The sequence below is a fragment of the Scylla paramamosain genome, chromosome 2, assembly GCF_035594125.1.
Source record: "Scylla paramamosain isolate STU-SP2022 chromosome 2, ASM3559412v1, whole genome shotgun sequence".
In the NCBI taxonomy this organism is placed as follows: Eukaryota; Metazoa; Arthropoda; class Malacostraca; order Decapoda; family Portunidae; genus Scylla; species Scylla paramamosain.
In genome coordinates this window covers 41,691,817-41,711,816 of record NC_087152.1, presented here as the reverse complement: position 1 = coordinate 41,711,816, position 20,000 = coordinate 41,691,817, and the positions used below count along the sequence as shown (strand labels likewise).

General features: G+C 41.2%; 3 protein-coding genes and 1 long non-coding RNA gene across 20 annotated transcripts in view; 2 read left to right on the top strand and 2 right to left on the bottom strand.

Annotated features, from left to right (window-relative positions):
• The window catches only part of LOC135115323 (valine--tRNA ligase-like), a 28,387-nt gene extending 20,813 nt beyond the window's left edge, over nt 1-7,574 (top strand). For 2 of the 15 annotated variants that reach the window (XM_064032031.1, XM_064032023.1), the window contains exons 2-9: nt 905-1,021; nt 1,728-1,860; nt 3,836-4,056; nt 4,412-4,592; nt 5,116-5,250; nt 6,328-6,399; nt 6,998-7,094; nt 7,534-7,574. In XM_064032031.1, the coding sequence (XP_063888101.1) occupies nt 1,734-1,860; nt 3,836-4,056; nt 4,412-4,592; nt 5,116-5,250; nt 6,328-6,374 (711 nt within the window). In that variant the 5' untranslated portion in view covers nt 905-1,021; nt 1,728-1,733 and the 3' untranslated portion in view covers nt 6,375-6,399; nt 6,998-7,094; nt 7,534-7,574. Of the gene's footprint in view, nt 1-904; nt 1,022-1,722; nt 1,861-2,065; nt 2,206-2,297; nt 2,511-3,835; nt 4,057-4,411; nt 4,593-5,115; nt 5,328-6,327; nt 6,524-6,997; nt 7,097-7,533 lie in introns of those variants that run through there. The other 13 variants (XM_064031963.1, XM_064031997.1, XM_064032075.1 and 10 more) reach the window with 13 other exon arrangements.
• The window catches only part of LOC135107517 (uncharacterized), a 70,519-nt gene that overhangs the window by 15,224 nt on the left and 35,295 nt on the right, over nt 1-20,000 (bottom strand). The window lies entirely within an intron of this gene.
• Nucleotides 7,730-12,751, top strand: LOC135115380 (uncharacterized). Its single transcript, XR_010275976.1, has 2 exons — nt 7,730-8,309; nt 10,654-12,751. It is a non-coding gene; the product is annotated as an uncharacterized LOC135115380 (long non-coding RNA).
• Nucleotides 13,758-20,000, bottom strand: part of LOC135115314 (uncharacterized) — a 25,490-nt gene continuing 19,247 nt past the window's right edge. The window contains exons 6-7 of one of the 3 annotated variants that reach the window (XM_064031930.1): nt 15,195-15,249; nt 13,758-14,918 (exon numbers count right to left, since the gene is read on the bottom strand). In XM_064031930.1, coding sequence (XP_063888000.1) covers nt 14,769-14,918; nt 15,195-15,249 — 205 coding nt within the window. In that variant the 3' untranslated portion in view covers nt 13,758-14,768. The remainder of the gene's footprint in view (nt 14,919-15,194; nt 15,250-20,000) is intronic. The other 2 variants (XM_064031951.1, XM_064031940.1) reach the window with 2 other exon arrangements.

Genomic DNA, 20,000 nt, shown 5'->3' with positions numbered 1-20,000 from the left:
TTAACTAAGGATGTAGAGGCAATAGATGAGGGTAAGAACAGCAGCACATGTTGTAGTGGACAGTTTTGGACAAGAAAGTGACGAAGTGGTACCTGAACATGAGGGACGGCTGGAAAAAAGGAAGGAGAAAGAAGGAAGCCCTGTGGAGTGTGACGCAGAATAATATTAATAGCCTCATCTTGGGATTAATGTGATGAGCTACAAGTAGAGAACATTGAACAAAATAGATAACTTATGGAAAAGATCAAATAAGGAGTTATGTTTTTAGTTAAGGAAAGATTCAAAATGGCTGGATACAATGTGGTGATGGACTAGCAGATGCATTAATAATTAGAGTCCAAAATATACCAGGCAAAAAGATGATTCAAATTAACTGACATACCAAGCAATTAATTAGTGAAATCAGTCTTTGTTGACTCTTTCAAAGCCTTTCAGTTTGTCGACCTTAGTATACTGTTAGGAAAAAGAGCGATATTAAGACATGAGGTATAAGCACTCCTGGTTCAAAGGCTATTTGACTGATAGTGTGTGTGTGTGTCTGTCCTAAATTTGTAATGATGGTTTTGGTCCCTCATCAGTCATTGAGGGTGGTTGCCTAACTACAGATATAGCACAAATAGAACGACTAACAAAACTCAAAGACGATGACCATTATTATTATTTCTATTATTATTATTATTAGTAGTAGTAGTAGTAGTAGTAGTAGTAGTAGTAGTAGTAGTAGTAGTAGTAGTATTGTATCACGGTATTTAATAATAGAGCCTCAACTTATACTAGTCTTGCCTGAAAATCTCTCGTTTTCTATCATTCTCCCATCCTGCAGGCCTGAGCCCAGACCGAGACCCAGAGAAATGTAAACAAACGCAGTCAGACTATATATACGGGTGAATTTGTTGCTTTTTAGAGCGGCAGTGGATCTGTACATGCGTGAGGTGGCGAGGGGCGTGGCCAGGGGGCGGCTAGCAGCGTGTGCCACCAGGGAAATGTGTATGAACATAAAAAAAGGCGCCCGTCAAGAAAGGTGAGGCCGGCTGCTGCTTTTTATTTTTATTTATTTGTTTCCATCAGGTTAGGTTTATATTAATTCAGTTAGGTTAGGTTAGGTTAAGTCTCTCTCTCTCTCTCTCTCTCTCTCTCTCTCTCTCTCTCTCTCTCTCTCTCTCTCTCTCTCTCTCTCTCTCTCTCTCTCTCTCTCTCTCTCTCTCTCTCTCTCTCTCTCTCTCTCTCTCTCATTAAAATTAACTTAACTCATTCTGTCCCATGTTAATATTTCTCTCTCTCTCTCTCTCTCTCTCTCTCTCTCTCTCTCTCTCTCTCTCTCTCTCTCTCTCTCTCTCTCTCTCTCTCTCTCTCTCTCTCAGTTTATTTAACTTTCTGTTTATCTGACCATTTATCTATCTCTCTATCTCAATCTATGTAACTAAGTACCTACCTAACATAACCATCTCTCTCTCTCTCTCTCTCTCTCTCTCTCTCTCTCTCTCTCTCTCTCTCTCTCTCTCTCTCTCTCTCTCTCTCTCTCTCTCTCTCTCTCTCTCTCTCTCTCTCTCTCTCATTAAAATTAACTTAATAATAACCCCTTCTGTCCCATGTTAATATTCTCTCTCTCTCTCTCTCTCTCTCTCTCTCTCTCTCTCTCTCTCTCTCTCTCTCTCTCTCTCTCTCTCTCTCTCTCTCTCTCTCTCTCTCTCTCTCTCTCTCTCTCTCTCTCTCTCTCTCTGATGCAGGCACAGATGCAGGGTGGTGAGGCAGTGTTCATCCCAGGGGCACACCACACAGGGTCAGCAACACAGATGGTGGTGGAGAGGCACCTGTGGGACGCCCAGGGGAACACCAAACACGACCTTGACAGACAGAAGAGTGAGTGTTGCCTTGAGAAAACTAGAATGATAGAGAGACATGAATATACAAAACTGTGTGTGTGTGTGTGTGTGTGTGTGTGTGTATGTGTGTGTGTAATTTTTCTATGCAGTCAAAATAGTTACCCAGTTTTCTGTTTTCTTGGGCAGTAGACTACGTACAACTAACTTACATATTTAAAAGACAAATTTGCCGTTTTTTGCAGGTTTATTGATGAAGTGTGGAAGAAGAGGAGGAAGGAACAATGATATTCGACCAGCTGCGGCATCTGGGGGCTTCACTTGACTGGGACAGCTGGGACATGGATGCAGCGAGAGACTGGCCTGTGTGTCTGTCTGTACATCCGTAAGCATACCTGTCCTTGTAACCTCTGACACGCACACACACACACACGCGCGCACAAACAAGAAATTTCACCAAAACACTTTTCCTCGCAGTGACGGAAGCGTTTGTCCGTCCGTACGATGCTGGGCTGGTGTACCGCAAGGAGGCTCTCGTCAACTGGTGCTGCAGCCTTCAGTCGGCCATCTTGGACATTGAAGTGGACCACCTGCACCTGACAGGACCCACGGAGCTGGCAGTCCCGGGGTACAGCAAACCGGTCAGCTTCGGAAAGATGTGGGACTTCCCTTACAGACTGGCAGACTCAGGTAGGTGGTGAAGGGGTAACCAAACAGGTGTACTGACTTAATTAGGTAATAGAGGAGGGACTTCACTTTCTCCAAGACTATTTGCAAAGGCCACAGAGATACCTAGCTGGGTTCTCAAGATTAATAATGTAGAAATGTTGTTAATCTATCAGTAGAACCATTAAAACATTCTTGAAAACCTTTATTATTTCATCACGAGTATTTTTCAAGGCCACAGAGATACCTAGCTGGGTTCTCAAGAGTGTTTCTCCTGTTAATAATATAGAAATGTTGTTAATCTGTCACTAAAACTTTAAAAACATTCTTAAAAACCTGTGTAGCTTCATCTAGAGTCCTTTTGAAATAGTGGTGCTGAGGCCCCAGTGGTGAGCAGATGGTGATGCTGTTGACGATAGTGGCATATTGAGTATTATAATTAGCCACAAACACTTGGTTACTTTCATGTCTACACAGGTTCGTTCGGTGCAAGGAGTCGGCACAGGAGGCGTCCGAGGCTGTGCAGAGCGGCTGTCTCAACTTGGTGCCACAGCTGCACAGGAGGGCTTGGCATAGCTGGCTGGACAACATCACAGACTGGTGTGTCTCCCGGCAGCTCTGGTGGGGCCGCAGAATGCCAGTGTACCACATTACTGCAGCAGATGGCGAGGAGGTGTGGGTGGCGGCTGCTCGGAGGAGGATGCAAGGCGGAAGGCTGTGGAGAAGGAAGGTGTGTGTGTGTGTGTGTGTGTTTACCTAGTGTTAGTTTGGATGGTCTGATATATGGCAGAAATTTTACTTTTTTATTGTTTTTCCTTCAGTTGATATACTTTCTTTGTGTTGTATCTCCTAGTGTTCCTATTATCAGTATTACCTTGGGGCAAAGCTGTACCAAATTGTAGTTTTTCTGTACAGTTGAGGTGCAGTCCTTGTCTGTATCACCTTTATTAACCTACTCTGGGTTCCCTTCTATATTTCTGTGAGGAAAAACTGCATTATTTTATATCATTCAAGTGTGTGTGTGTGTGTGTGTTTGTGTGTCTGTCTGTCTGTCTGTCTTATTTTATTCTAATTGGATGACCTGACTTGACCTGAATATAAGGAGAAGGAGGAGGAGGAGGTAGAAGAAGAAAAGAAGAGGAGGAAGAGGATGATAAAGAGAAAGTGTGTGTGTGTGTGTGTGTGTGTGTGTGTGTGTGTGTGTGTGTGTGTGTGTGTGTGTGTGTGTGTGTGTGTGTGCGCAAACCCTCATTAAAAAAATAAACTTCATGTAGCAATAGATGAATGAAAGTCTTGACGGCTACATTAATAATCGCAACTTTCCGTCTTCACCCTGTGCTCCTCCCCAGGCACACCCTTGACCTCCATGTCCACCCAGCAGGAGGAAGATCTGGACACCTGTTACTCCTCTGGTCCCTCCCTTTGCCTCGCTGGGCTGGCCAGGTCAGGGGAGGGGAGAGACCATGCTCGCTTCTACGCAACGACCTTGAAGACGGGTCACGGCATCCTCTTCTGGGTGGCTCAGGTGGTCATGCCGGGACTCAACTTGACGGGGAGGCTTTCCTTTGAGGTGAGGTCGTCTGGGTCTTGGTCTCCTGGTCCTGTCCTCTCTTATTAATCTTGTTTTTGTTCCTTTGTCTTATGTATTATCACAAACTCCGGTAACTAATTGTAGGCGTGTAATTAGTCCATATATTCATTGGTATATAACTAAAATATCTGTTAATACTGTAAACTCTAGCATTACTAATCGTTTGATAAAAAGATGCAGATTTCAGAAGGCTAATAATGTTTATAGATGGTGATAGACTGAAAGAATTGACTACCTGTGTGTTACCTTTCCTTCCTCTTATGTAACGTGATATTAATTGTTACCAGTATTGCCTGTGTTATATCACCTGTGTTATATGACCCTCCCTCCCCAGACTGTGCTGCTGCATGGCCTCCTGGGTGATGGTGGCGGCCACAAGACGTCCAAGTCCTGGGGCAGTGTGATAGACCCCCTGGATGTCATCAGTGGGGTGTCCCTGGAGGTGTGTGACTTGCTGGTGCTGTGTGTTCTGTACTGGTGTTCATTGGCTGTGGTGAGCAGTACCTTGACAGCAGGTGATACATGAATATTTGTTAAAGCCTCTTACTAAGTGTATTTTTTTGAAGGAATGATGTAAAGAGAGAGAGAGAGAGAGATTTTTGAAGGAGCTAAAGAGAGAGAGAGAATTTTTGAAGGAGCTAAAGAGAGAGAGAGAATTTTTGAAGGAGCACTAAAGAGAGAGAGAATTTTTGAAGGAGCTAGAGAGAGAGAGAGAATTTTTGAAGGAGCTAAACAGAGAGAGAGAGAATTTTTGAAGGAGCTAAAGAGAGAGAGAGAATTTTTGAAGGAGCACTAAAGAGAGAATTTTTGAAGGAGCACTAAAGAGAGAGAGAGATTTTTAGATATGATGTCAAAAATTGTGTTTATAATTCTGTTTTCTCTCTTTTTTCCTTCTTTTCATCTCTTCTCTTTTCTTCCTTTCCCTCTTCTCTACTTCAATTTTCCTTTTCATCTGTGTTCTCTGTTTTTCACCACATTTCATCTCTTCCCTCCTCCCTCACACCCTCTTACCCTCTCACCACCCCCTCATGCCCTCAGGTACTGTGCGAGAGGGTGGAGGGGACCCTGAATGCGGAAGAGGTACTCGCTTGTCTCGAATGAAGTCCCCCACAGGCATCCCAGAGTGTGGAGCTGATGCCCTTTGGTCCACCCTGTGCTCCACCAGCTTCAGGAGTCAGTGTGGCATAGATATATGTGGATGACTGTGGTGTCTTGTCTTGTGTGGAGTTACAAGGTTGGTGTATGGATGGGTAAGTGAAGTAGAGATAAGATTTTAATTAGTGGTTTTGTAAGATTAGGTAGGAGTGCTGTTCGTCTTCATCAAGGGCTGACGTGTTGTGTGTTGAGTGAATGAGGCTGAAAATTGTGTGTTTTGGTATATGTAGGAGATAAGATTTTAATTAGTGGTTTTGTAAGGTTGGGTAGGAGTGCTGTTCGTCTTCATCAAGGGCTGACGTGTTGTGTGTTGAGTGAATGAGTGAATGAGGCTGAAAATTGTGTGTTTTGGTATATGTAGGAGATAAGATTTTAATTAGTGGTTTTGTAAGGTTGGGTAGGAGTGCTTCTTGTCTCCATAAAGGGCTGACGTGTTGCGTGTTGAGTGAGTGTTTAAATATATTTGTAGGAGATAATATTTTAGTGGTTCTCTTCCCCAACAAGGGTTAACACATTGAAAGATTGTTGTGGGTGAGAGTAACGGTGAAAGTTGTGTGCCTTGTCTTGGTACATGTAAGAGATAAGCTTATAATAAGTGTATTTGTAAGGTTAAGACAGTAGTGTTTCTCTTCCCCAACAAAGGTTAAGGTGTTGAAAGAGTGTTGTGAGTGTGAGGTGAGTGTGAAAGCTGTGTGCCTTGCCTTGCTATGCGTTTGTATATTTCTCATAGCACTTTCCTGCCAGACCACCTGTGTGTGTGTGTGTGTGTGTGTGTGTGTGTGTGTGTGTGTGTGTGTGTTATATAAAATGCAAATAAATAACTACATTTCTCGACTGATGGGAGAAACACACTTTTAAAAGGCTCTATTCAAAGTAGCACAGGTTTTTAAGGATGTTTTTATTGTTTTAGTGACAAATTAACAACATTCCTACATTACTGTCAGGAGAAACACTCAAGAAAACCTCTGCTAATCATCTTTGTGGCCTTTGGAATCAATTGTGAGAGAGAGAGAGAGAGAGAGAGAGAGAGAGAGAGAGAGCTAAACCAATTCAACTTGATATGAGAGAAAATCTAATTATCTTCCATTCCCACAGAACCGTCACCCCAAACAATGAGTGGTGGAGGGTGCGTTCTGCGTTGACAGCCAGCATGAGCGGTGACAGGAGGTGTGTGAGACGCATGACAGCTTTAGTGACAAGTTGATGCAGGCAGTGGTGCAATATTATTCCCTCAACACTCTCATTCACTTTGAGGGCTTGGAAACCACAGTGCCTTCAGATTTGTGGAGAAGTGTGTGTGTGTGTGTGTGTGTGTGTGTGTTTTTGATAGTTATATTAGTTGTTTAAATCATGCTGGGCTAATATCTATCCCTCTATCAATGTGTGTGTGTGTGTGTGTGTGTGTGTGTGTGTGTGTGTGTGTGTTAGTTATATTGTTTAAATCATGCTGGGCTAATATCTATCTCTCTATCTATGTGTGTGTGTGTGTGTGTGTGTGTGTGTGTGTTTACCTATTGCACGAGACAGGGGAAGAGGGAAGAGGAGGAGAGGAGAGGTGCTTGGGAGATGAAAATGTATGTGTGTATGTGTGTATGAATATTTTCCCTATCATACACAAAAACACCCTTGAAATCCTATATATAATTTGCCATAGAACACACTTACTCTCTCCCACGTGCCCACTCCCTCTCTCCCACCCTCTCACCTCCCACACACCTGTATACCGCGTCCTGCAGCCTCAATGCACTCACCCCTTCTTTTCCAGCCATGGGTGCCTTGCCTCCTCGCACCACCACCACAAGCACCACCACTCCTGCCATCACCTACAAGGGGGAGACTGTGATGTGGCTGCAGGTGGATAGGTGAGGCATTGTTCTGGTGTTGGTGTGTGGTGTAGCATTATCTTGAAATCCACAGGCCTTCCACAGCCTTCCCACTGGTCTCCTTGTCCTGTCCTCCTCCACACAGCATCCACAGGCCTTCCACAGCCTTCCCACTGGTCTCCTTGTCCTGTCCTCCTCCACACAGCATCCACAGGCCTTCCACAGCCTTCCCACTGGTCTCCTTGTCCTGTCCTCCTCCACACAGCATCCACAGGCCTTCCACAGCCTTCCCACTGGTCTCCTTGTCCTGTCCTCCTCCACACAGCATCCACAGGCCTTCCACAGCCTTCCCACTGGTCTCCTTGTCCTGTCCTCCTCCACACACCATTCACAGGCCTAACCTAACCAACCTAACCTAACGTAACCTAGCCTAACCTAACTTAACCTAACTTATCCTAATCTAACCTCACACCCACAGGTTCGGAGGCCTCCAGAGAGCTGCCCAGAGTGAAGCTTGTGGTATAGAGGGACAGCTGCTGATTATCAAGCTTATGGAGTGACTGGAAGAAAGTGGGAGGAGCCTGGAAGGAGTGGTGGAGGTACAGTACTTGGAGAAAATCCCTCCACCATGACGACTGGGTGTCTGCTGTACAGTCCACCGACCAATGGTGAGAGAGAGAGAGAGAGAGAGAGAGAGAGAGAGAGAGAGAGAGAGAGAGAGAGAGAGATTATTATTATAGTTTATTGACAGAATTTTGCGATTACAAGAAGCTTAAAGTAAAAATCATTTCACTAAAAGAGAGAGAGAGAGAGAGTCTTGATAGAGAGTCTTGATAGAGAGAGAGAGAGAGAGAGAGAGAGAGAGAGAGAGAGAGAGAGAGAGAGAGAGAGAGAGAGAGAGAGAGAGAGAGAGAGAGAGAGAGAGAGAGAGTCTTGATAGATAATATTGAGCACAGTCTTCACCGCTGGGTCGACTGTGGGGGCTGCGCTATTCCGGTTGGTGGCCGGTTGGTGGCCGTGGCTGTTCACGCACTAGCTCTTGCTGTGGCTGGCATGCTGTTCTGTCCTCTCTTGTTCCAGGAATTGCTGTCTGAGGTGTGTGTGTGTGTGTAGAAGCCACCATCATCAACCACAGCAGGTGATAATGATGTTTCCTGCTTTCATCCTCATTGGGGCTAGCCAGACCAACTTGGGGCTGTACTGGGGTGACGCTGTGTGCCTCAGGTGTATCTGGAGGGCTGAGATAGTGAGAAGGTAACAATTAAAAAGGACTAGTGTACACTTAAACCATTACAAACACTATGTAATGCTGGTATACACACACAAACACTGGTTTACACATAGAGACATATATAAACACTTGCTATGGTTTGTATACTCTTAGAAACACACATAAACTCTTAATAAGTCTAGTATACACACAAACTTGTATACAAACACTAGTATATATTTAGAGACACATCCAAATCTTTGCTAAGTCTGATATAAACACATAAACTCATAAGATGCTGGTATATGCTTGGAAATCTATACACACATTAGGTAAGACTAGTATACACAAATCTATACATATATTAGGAATTTATTGAATGATTGAGATGATTAGTACTCTCTCTCTCTCTCTCTCTCTCTCTCTCTCTCTCTCTCTCTCTCTCTCTCTCTCTCTCTCTCTTTCTCTCATATCCTTTGTCTATCTCAAATTTTCTCTTTTAATCTCTCCCTCTCTGTCTGTCTGTCTGTCTGTCTGTCTGTCTGTCTGTCTGTCTGTCTGTCTGTCTGTCCCACACTTCAATACACCCTTCCTGTCTTCATACACTTTAGTACACCCTTCCTGTCTGCCCCTGGACCTTAATACACCCTGTATCACCCTTGCATCTCATTAAACTATCCCTATTTGTCCATCTCAATAAACCCTGTCTAATTTCCCTGTCCGGCTGTTTGTCTCATCTTACTACACCCTGTCTCTCCCTGCTTCTTGTTGCACCCTTCCTTTCCCCTACTCCTCAATACTCCCTTCCCACCCTGTGTCATGTGTATATATTTAAATATTTATATTCATTTGTGGCATTCTTCATGTGTTTTGGTCATTTTTGGGTGTGTTTGGGTGTGTTTTGGGGTGTTTTGGTCAGTTTTGGATGTGTTTTGGGATGTTTTGGGGTGTTTTTGTCTGTTTTGATGAGTTTGGGTGTGTTTTGAGGTGTTTTATGTGTTTTTTTGGTATTTTTAAGGAGTTTGGGTGTGTTTTGGGTGGCTACGGGTGTGCTGTGGGTGGATAAGACTGTTTCTGGGTGTTTAAGGTGGGTGTGGATGTGTTTTGGGGTGTTTTGGATGTGTTTTGGGGTGTAGAGAGGTAGACGTGATGTGTGCAGGGTGCCTCAGTCCCTGGATGGGTGTAGGAGTGCGTGGTGGTGCTGTCTAGGTCTTGTGGTGTGGGAGTGCATGGAAAGGAACAGATAATTTAGGGCAGTTTATCATATTTAATTATTTTGTTTATTAATTTATTTACTATTATCATTATTTTTATTGTTTTTAATTAAAGGGGGGTTAATTTTTACGTTCATCTTTTGTGTTCGGGAGTGGTTAGTGCTGTTGACAAAAAAATGGAGATCGTTTTATTTTTTAGTGTGGAAATTGTCGCAGTTTGTCAGGTGTTGATTGGTGTTGAGAGTCGCAGGTCCCGTCTCGCCCTCTGTCATAAAATGAACAATAAAGGGTTGATTTTCACTGATAGTTTATTTCCTTTAACGTAAACATGTAATGATATAGTTTTGTCTGTGTCTCCTGATGGTATGGCACTCTTGGCTAATATTTAACTAATTATATTCATGTCATTATCTGAATAACTAATAACAATTCACTATCCTGCATGTACTGTCAAGTCTATCGAAACATCAGGACGTCAATTGAGAGTCATGGATTTCAAGAGATTCCGATTTATTGCTGCTTCCTTCTCAATTTTAATAGTTCAGATAGACATTGCGTGTGGGGCACTGCTATTTACGAAGAACTGGAGGGTCACAGAAAGAAAGGGATGTTATATTCGTAATCTACGCAAAAAATAACTCTAGAAAAACAAACCACAGCATCTCTATTCATCCATTCTGTGTGTCTTCTCTTCTCTCTCTCTCTCTCTCCACTCTTAATGCTGCTGTGGGTCTCTGGGCTGGAGTACATCACAGAAAGATTGACACAGACTTATATATGAGAGGATGTTGTCTGTAACTATGCTATGGGGACATTGCAAGTTTGTGGGCTGTAGTCAATGAATAAGTGTGTCCTCTATAGCATACTTAAAAACCACACACACACACACACACGCACACTCTCTCTCTCTCTCTCTCTCTCTCTCTCTCTCTCTCTCTCTCTCTCTCTCTCTCTCTCTCTCTCTCTCTCTCTCTCTCTCTCTCTCTCTCTCTCTCTCTCTCTCTCTCTCTCTCTCTCTCTCTCTCTCTCTCTCTCTCTCTCTACAGACTCACTATTTCCTAACCCTTGCCTGAAACAAATGAAAAACTTTTATCCTTCTCCAATCACATTTTAATTTTCTACTGACAGTCACAATCCCACAGTATATGTAGTAAATTTCAACTTTTACTTTCAGATTACCTTGTTGTTGATGTGCAGTCTTGCTATGTGGGCGATGAACACCTCTGGGACATGACGAGCAGATGCCCATCCAGCACAGCTCAACTTGTATGGAATCTGGACCTGGACCATCACATGAATGCCACTGCCTTTGATATGTGTTTGATATGGCTTCTATTGCTTTCAAGTGACCATCTGCCTCTGTGAAATATGGAAGATCTTACAAGGTCAAGCATAATATTAAGCAAGTGATAGGAATGGTGATATGAGTGTGGTGTGTCTGAATTAGCTGTCAGAGTATTGTAAATATTATTACTTAGTCTTCCCAGTTATGAAATTAAGAACAGTTGTGAAGTTTGCTTTAAAACCCTTCATTAACTTTGCCACAAAACACTTTTACATGTTGTCAAAAGTGTGTAACTGTTATGAAGTGTGTGTATATATCATTACTACAGAAGAATCTGGAATTTCCCCTCAGATTACTTTAATGAATGAAGCTTGAGTTCACAGATGTGTGGTTAGGTTAGGTTAGGTTAGGTTACACAACCAAAACCACTCAAAATTATACATTAATTTTTTTTATAGAGCAACATGTGTGGAAAGTGGTACCAGAAATATTTGCATAACAAATATTTGGTTGTGGACCTTAGCACTTATACAGTACTGCACTAACTTACACACATGGTTAATTAATGATGTAATACTCAGGTGAAGCTGGATTTTCAAAAGACTGATCAATATTTTTTCCCAGATGTCATTTTTATGCAGCTGACTGAAGGAGAAAACATTGCAAAGGTCACACTATTCTTAAATCTTACTAAAATGTATGCGCATCACTTTCTGCTTTCACCCCAATGGCACACCAACCAAAATTCATGGGTATGGAGATGGCTGGACTAGTTCCTGTGGTCACCCCTCTTATATCTTAATTTGCCACTGTCTTCCCTGTGTGCTGGTTAAGTTCCTGCATATTGCAATACTTAATCTACTCACTGCTGAAGTCCCTGGAAACTAGGTAGAATAATTTAGAATGACATGGTTAAGTTAATGCCTATAAAATCTCATTTGTAATATTCAGGAAGATTGAATTATTCTTCCTCTGTTGAAGCAAATGATATGACATTGACTAGAAGCTTTCACAATATTTATAGACTTTCTTGTATCAGCGATCTTTTGGAAATGCAGCCATTAATCTGTAAATACTTGTATAGTGTAGCTGGCATGAAGGTTGCAGTCTTCATGATGTACTAGTGGACAAGCAGGAAGTGATGGTGTTGAGCCACTGTAGTAGTGATGTTATGGTAGGAAGTTACTGTCAAGATCAGGACGTCTGCAAGTTCAAATGGTCACCTAACAATTGCACCTTAGTAGAAAAACACACACAGGAAGTTTATGCAAGTTTTTATCCTTATATGAAATGTTGCTAGTGTTAACATATAAAATTGTATTGCATCAAACCCCCATACATTACTGTCTCTATCCAGTATGAGACCGGTGTTCAGGATAACAAGAAGCCGGCATTGCTCAAGCTGACCACATTTCATCCATTTATACATACTTTTTATTATTAAAGCTTATCTTGTAATTATTGCTGAAGACATTGACTCATTTATTTATTTATTTATGACTTAGAACTATGATAAAGCTATGGATTGATATAATTCCTGATTTGTTTCCATTCTTGTCTCCGCTTGTCCATCCCTGAGTGGTCAGAAGCGGTGCTCCACTGATGATGTGGAAGCCTGAGACAGCCAATCATTTAATGGGCTAGGTTACCTTTTGTCACCAGTCTTCTGTGTGTCACTCACTACGTTTGGAAATGTTTACCTGTTCTATTTAATTTGTTGGTTATAATAATGTTTATGGTCAATAAACTATTTATAAAACTATTTATCTGTGTCAGTATGATAAAAGCAGTTATTGTTGTTATTGTTATTATTATTATTATTATTATTATTATTATTATTATTATTATTATTATTATTATTATTATTATTATTATTATTATTACACATTTTCCTCCTTGTATTTAAATATTATTATTATTATTATTATTATTATTATTATTATTATCATGCATTTTTCTTGTATATAAATAAAATATTGTAACTGATTATTATCTTTTTTTTATCATTCATGTAGACTCAAACTCTCTCTCTCTCTCTCTCTCTCTCTCTCTCTCTCTCTCTCTCTCTCTCTCACGAATAAAATGACTGGTGAGGAACTCTAATCATTAAAGTGCTAAAAATTCCACTAAACCACGAGAAATAAATTATTAAGCCGTTCATTGCAAGGGCCACAGTCAGAAAGTGAAAAAATAAAAAATAAAAATCCTTAAATACCGAGGCTAAGTAAAACATAAGGAATTAGACAAATGATAATTAATAAACACATAAGGAATAATTAATAAACAAAAATTAAGCCAGGAAGACCATTATAATTATTGCAAGGAGACAATATGTATGTATATGTAATTCGAGGTTAAAATGGCTCAAATCTGGTCAAAAAAAGCACATCAATAGTATGCCATAAGTGAAGGTGTTCCTCAAGGCAGGGAAGGTTGGGGGGGGTGGCAATGAATAGGGGAGGGGCTATGAACTATTGGGGGGTAACAGTCCCAATGACTATTAATTAATGACGCATCCAATTTAGCGTGTGTTAATTTTCGCGTTGTGATAATCTAAAGGTTTTCTCGCGTTTTTTTTATTATTTCTTTATTTATTTTATTTTATTTATTTATTTTATTTGGCAGGTGTTATATATATATATATATATATATATATATATATATATATATATATATATATATATATATATATATATATATATATATATATTATATATACACGCAATTACAGATGTTTGATGATAAAAACGGATAATGCCTACATATACCGAATCTGTATTGCCACAATATATAATTTACTATGTATGTTAATATCGGAATACATGAACTGGAACTTAATTCCAGTTCATATATATATATATATATATATATATATATATATATATATATATATATATATATATATATATATATATATATATATATATATATATATATATATATATCAGCATTTCATAGGTATAGAAATATGGGTAAGAAAATATATCTGTAAATTCAGGTGTTCATTTATTAAGCAGTACATAATTATGCTACTTGAAAACATGAAATAAAAGTAGGTTTTGTTAAAAGGTATCCATGATGGACTGTGCACTGGGTTGTATCAGTCAAACAGCCTTTGAACCAGGAATGTGCCATAATGATGCAGTTTTTGCAGAAGTATACTGCGGTTGACACTACAAAAGCCTCTGGAGAAGATTGAGAATGCTGATAATTTGTCATCAAGAGATTATTAGAGATGGGAGGGAAATTGATTTAGAACATGATAGGTGTTATGATAATGCACAGTTCATCATGGGTACAAGGGATTTTTGTTCTTTGTATCAAAACAGGGACTTAAATTCACTTTTCCTGAAAATCTCTCACACTCATTCACCTCCTGTTTGTTTTGAAGAGAGAGAGAGAGAGAGAGAGAGAGAGAGAGAGAGAGAGAGAGAGAGAGAGAGAGAGAGAGAGAGAGAGAGAGAGAGAGAGAGAGAGAGAGAGAGAGAGAGAGAGAGAGAGAGAGAGAGAGAGAGAGAGAGAGAGAGAGAGAAAATAAATAAATAAATAAAAAACCACTGTAGGCCACTTCATTCACAATGCCCAAAGAACTCGGCAACATGTAATGTAATGCTTACTTGATGCCATGAGAGAGAGAGAGAGAGAGAGAGAGAGAGAGAGAGAGAGAGAGAGAGAGAGAGAGAGAGAGAGAGAGAGAGAGAGAGAGAGAGAGAGAGAGAGAGAGAGAGAGAGAGAGAGAGAGAGAGAGAGAGAGAGAGAGAGAGAGAGAGAGAGAGAGCATCCAGTCAACAAGGCCATGGGAATAAAAATTATTAGTAAATGAGAGATGAAAGGATGGTGATAACAAGTGATAAATTAATGAGAAATGGAAGGATGGTGACAAGTGGATGGAAAAATTATGATAAATGAATGAGAAATGAGAGAATAATGATGATGGTAATGAATGGAATGTATGTAACCAAACCTAACCCAACTAAACAGTGTCAGTGCAGGAACTGTCAGTGTCAGGAACAGCATTGACAAGAGCAGGAACACTGGAAATGATAAAGAAAGGAACAGACACACCGACAGAGTTCCCTGCAGTGGTGTTCGCACATCAACTGGATGAGGGCATGCCAGAGATAACCAGGGAGTCTGTGCCAGTCTTGGTATCTCTGGAAATGAGTAGAAATGATATACAGCATTATGATAAAGAGGCTGAGAGGGACAAGTCACCGCACCTGACCAGATTCATCTAAGGGTGCCGATTGACTGATTGCTAGCTATTCACTTCATAGCCAGGAAATACCAGAATTTTGAAAAGCAACTCATGTAATCTATAAGAAACATGAAAAGTGACCCCAGCAAGTACAGGCCGGCCGGGCAGTTTGACTTATGTGATATGCAAAATACTGGAAACAGCAATTAAAGATATTGAATCATACACTTACCAGCAATCTATTCAGTGTACAGCAGTCTGGATTCCTGCCTGGGAGATGCACAGAACTGCAGGTGATAAGTGTTAAACAAGTGGACAGTGTTTAAACAAGGGCCTGGACACTGATAAAAGCATTCCATACTGTACCACACAACAAGTTATTATCAAAGCTAAAAAGTAACAGATTGAAGGAGGTGTGTTAAACTGGATAAAGTCAGTCTTGAGTAGAAGAAAGCAAGGGGAGCTTGTGAATGGGGAGGTAAGGTCGAGATATGGGCCAGGGAGAGGAAAAATTATTACCTCTATTAAGGAAAGAGGAAGGAAGGAAAGAAGGAAAGATGGACTAGAGGGAAGGTCAGCAGATGGGAGGAGGAGGGGCAGAGAGTGGATCATTAGCTCTATAAAGGAGAGAGGCTGGAGGGAGAGAGAAGGATGGGGAACAGAGGAATGCTCAGCTGATGGAGTGACAAGGAGTGGAGGAGTGTTCATTCTATATAAAGGAGAGAGAAAGGAGGAAAAGTGATGGAAGGCTTGAGTGAAGGGATGGACAGTGGCTGAGGGGAGATAGAAGGAAAACACACACACACACACACACACACACACACACACACACACACACACACACACACACACACACACACACACACACACACACACAGAGGCACATAGATGCTAAGGGAGGAAATCTGTCTGGGAACAACAAAAGTAGGTAAAGTCTCAGAAGTTTTAATATTAACCTGCCACACTTAATTCCTTTCTGTCTTCCTTCAGTCTCGTCCCCTTCCTTGCTAACAACCGCAATTTCAGAGGATTCAAGACTGAGGAAACACTTTGAACAATGGACACAAGTGCAGTATATTATTCTGTTATTCACCATGACTGTACCTCCATTTATAGTAAAGGGAGGAGGAGGAAAGTGCACTTGGTGGGCAAGAGAGCAAGGGAGAGGAAGAGAGGGAGAGGGAAGGAACAGGATAACAGGAAAGGGGTAAGGGGAGAGAGTGAGGGAGTGAGGAAACAATACGAGATGAAACTGGACATGAAGGGAGTGGATGGAGAGGGAGATGAGGAGAGGGGCAGGAGGTAGGGGGTGCATAGAAGCTCCGTTGAGTGAGAGGGGGGTCACAGTTGGGTGAGTGAGTGAGTGAGGGCACAGCAACACATGGTGGGGGGCATAACACACCTGCGGAAGGGAAGATGAGGCGGAGTAAGACCAAAAAATTACCTTATTCCTGCGAAACTTTCTCTCCCAAATGCTGACCATCAAGCCTTCAACTGTTGACACACACAAACCTAACCTAACCAACAATTACTGACATGGGAGACACAGGACACACGGCTGAGAGGACACACACACACACACACACACACACACACACACACACACACACACACACACACATCCTAAAACACTTCTGTCTACACCTCCACTACTTTCAAAAGGCTCTAGTTGAAAGATAATAGGGATTTTAAGGGTGTTTTTATGATTCTAGTGACAGATTAACAAAATTTTCATATTATTAACTGGAAAAACAGTCTTGAGAACTTGGTTAATCATCCCTGTGGCTTTTGAAAATAGTCGTGGAGAGAGAGAAGTGTTTCTGGATACTGGCCATACATACATACATACACACACACACACCTCAGCAACACAATGATATATTTACATGACACCAGTATTGACACATGACAGGGAAAAATACATGCACAGAGGACATTAGAAGACATCAATTCATAAATAAACCACACTCATATAGACTTTGTATCCTACAATTCCTCGGATAGAACATGACAAGAGGGAGAGAGAAAACGGCTCAACACAAACACAAACACTTCAAAACACACACACACACACACACACACACACACACACACACACACACACACACACACACACACGTACAGACAGAAACACATAAAAGCAATGCATAAATTCAGGTCATAGGAAGACAAAGTTGCCAGTCAAACTAACAGAGGCACTTCATAAATCTTGGCCTCAATAAATTAAAAACTTTGAACTCCCCATAATTTGTTGAGCGTCTTTTTTTGGTAGTGTGCCTTTCAACCGATGCCTGGCACTGGAAAAACACCGTGCCGCCCTGCATCAAACTTTTCACTGCAACAAACTTTAGTGTCAGTGGTTCTGTCTGTCTTTCTGCCTGTCTGCCTGTCTCTTTCCTGTCCTTTCTTCCTGCCTGCCTGTTTCTGTCTCTGTCTGTGTGCTTGTCTTTTTTGGCCTTCCTTCCTGCCTGCCTGCCTGTTTCTGTCTGTCTATCTGCCTGCCTGCCTGCCTGTTTCTGTCTGTCTATCTGCCTGCCTGCCTCTTTCCTGTCCTCTTTCCTGTCCTTTCTTCCTGCCTGCCTGTTTCTGTCTCTGTCTGTGTGCTTGTCTTTTTTGGCCTTCCTTCCTGCCTGCCTGCCTGTTTCTGTCTGTCTATCTGCCTGCCTGCCTGCCTGTTTCTGTCTGTCTATCTGCCTGCCTGCCTGCCTGTTTCTGTCTGTCTATCTGCCTGCCTGCCTGCCTGTTTCTGTCTGTCTATCTGCCTGCCTGCCTGCCTGTTTCTGTCTGTCTATCTGCCTGCCTGCCTGCCTGTTTCTGTCTGTCTATCTGCCTGCCTGCCTGCCTGTTTCTGTCTGTCTATCTGCCTGCCTGCCTGCCTGTTTCTGTCTGTCTATCTGCCTGCTTGTCTCTTTTTGATATCCCTTCCTGCATCCCTGCCTGTCTATGAAACTTTCTATCTTTCTGCTTGCCTGCCTGTCTCTTTAGGCCTTCCTTTGTTTCCTGACCTGTCTGCCTGTCTATAAGTCTTTGTCTGTCTGTCTGTCTGTCTGTTTTTCTACCTCCATGTCTGTCTGTATGTCCTTCCTCCCTGTCTGTCCGTGTATCAGCTGTCTGTCTTTCTTCCTGCACGTCTGTTTGTGTGTCTTTCTCTCTCAACAACAGTATATAATATCTGTTCATCCTTCACTTTACACACCAATAAAAGAAAGAAGCCCTGCATATACATGGAAACTCTTCCTGGTATTTCTGAAAGAAGAAACATTCTGTAGCAACACAAACAGCAACACTGGTTTCTTAATACTGCAACACACAAGTACACAGAAACACTCCCTCCTAGAAACACCCAACCCCTGCAACACACAGCCACACCTACACAAATCCCCCTCCCACTCTCTCTCTGGATGCAAAAAAGAAAATAGAGCAATGGTGAAACTTTGGATACAAACAGCAACTCTAACAAAAAATCTGGGGCAGTAGGCATTAATGTGACCCTTTACTGTGGCCATAATCGTTGCTCTGCTGTGTATTCAGTGAGTGTGCAAGGCTGCCATTAATTCCCAGGCTTGTAAGTTGGTAATAAATATGGTATGTTATTTCCTGTTTATATATGAATTCCTGAAATTATTCTATTCCTCCTATGGTGTTTACATTCATCCATGTAACTTAACATATAATTATTCCTCTCATGGTACTTTTCCCATACTTAATCTAATCTAATATTATTCCTCCCATGGTGAATTCTTGCTAACCTAACCTATTTTAACCTTGCCCAAAATTATTCTTCCCAAGGTACATATCTTTACTCAACCTAACAGATCTAATCTAATCTAATCTAATACTATCCCTCCCATTGTGAATTCTATCTAACCTAACCTAACATGGCTGAAAAATTATTCTTCCTAAGGCACATAACCCCACCTGACCTAACCTAACCTAACCTAACCACCTGACCTAACCTAACCTAACCTTGTCTATCATGATAATTATTTAGGGGTTAAATCTTGAGTGGAATAGTTGCAGAGGAAAATTTATTTTACTTATGGAAACTAATGGAATAATATTAATTTTCTCAATAAAGTTCTGCTAAATTTCCTTCACAAAATCAAGATGATGAAATGAATATTGGAAAAAAAAATAAATAAATAATAATAATAATAATAATAATAATAATAATAATAATAATAATAATAATAATAATAATAATAATAATGTCTCTGAAAGTTTGAGAATATATAAAATGCAAATACTGAAACAAAGAAATAACAATTATATATCAGATAAACAGTAGAAAATCTAAGTACAAAAATTATGTCAAGAAAAAAATGAGGACAACAAATACAGAAAAGTGGAGGCTGGTGACCTGTGCTGATTGACCTCACAGGGTCACCCCCCCACACACAGGATACACATGTCAACATCAGGAGGCTGGTGACCTGTGCTGATTGACCTCACAGGCTCACCCCCCCCCCCACACAGCAGGGCACCAAAAGGCCTAATGGCAGTCACATATAAGGCACATTACATGGCTTAGTGGCCTGCCATCTGCTGCCTTAAGCCTAATGTTTGTTGACATGGAACCTGCCTTTCTAAATGAAACTAAATAAGAATACTATACATGAACTGCCTTCCTAAATGAAACACACACACACACACACACACACACACACACACACACACACATTCTCTCTCTCTCTCTCTCTCTCTCTCTCTCTCTCTCTCTCTCCATGTGTAAATTTTTCTCTTATTTTCACATCTATGTTACCTCCTCCTCCTCCTCCTCCTCCGTCTTTACTCTCTCGTTACCGAGAGAGAGAGAGAGAGAGAGAGAGAGAGAGAGAGAGAGAGAGAGAGAGAGAGAGAGAGAGAGAGAGAGAGAGAGAGAGAGAGAGAGAGAGAGAGAGAGAATGAACGCAAAAAAAAATCATTTCCAATTTAAAGAAAATTAAAATTCTTAACGAAAACGAAGAGAAAGAATGAAATAAAATAAACAAACAAACAAACAAACAAACAAACAAACAAACAAATAATGAAGAAAGAA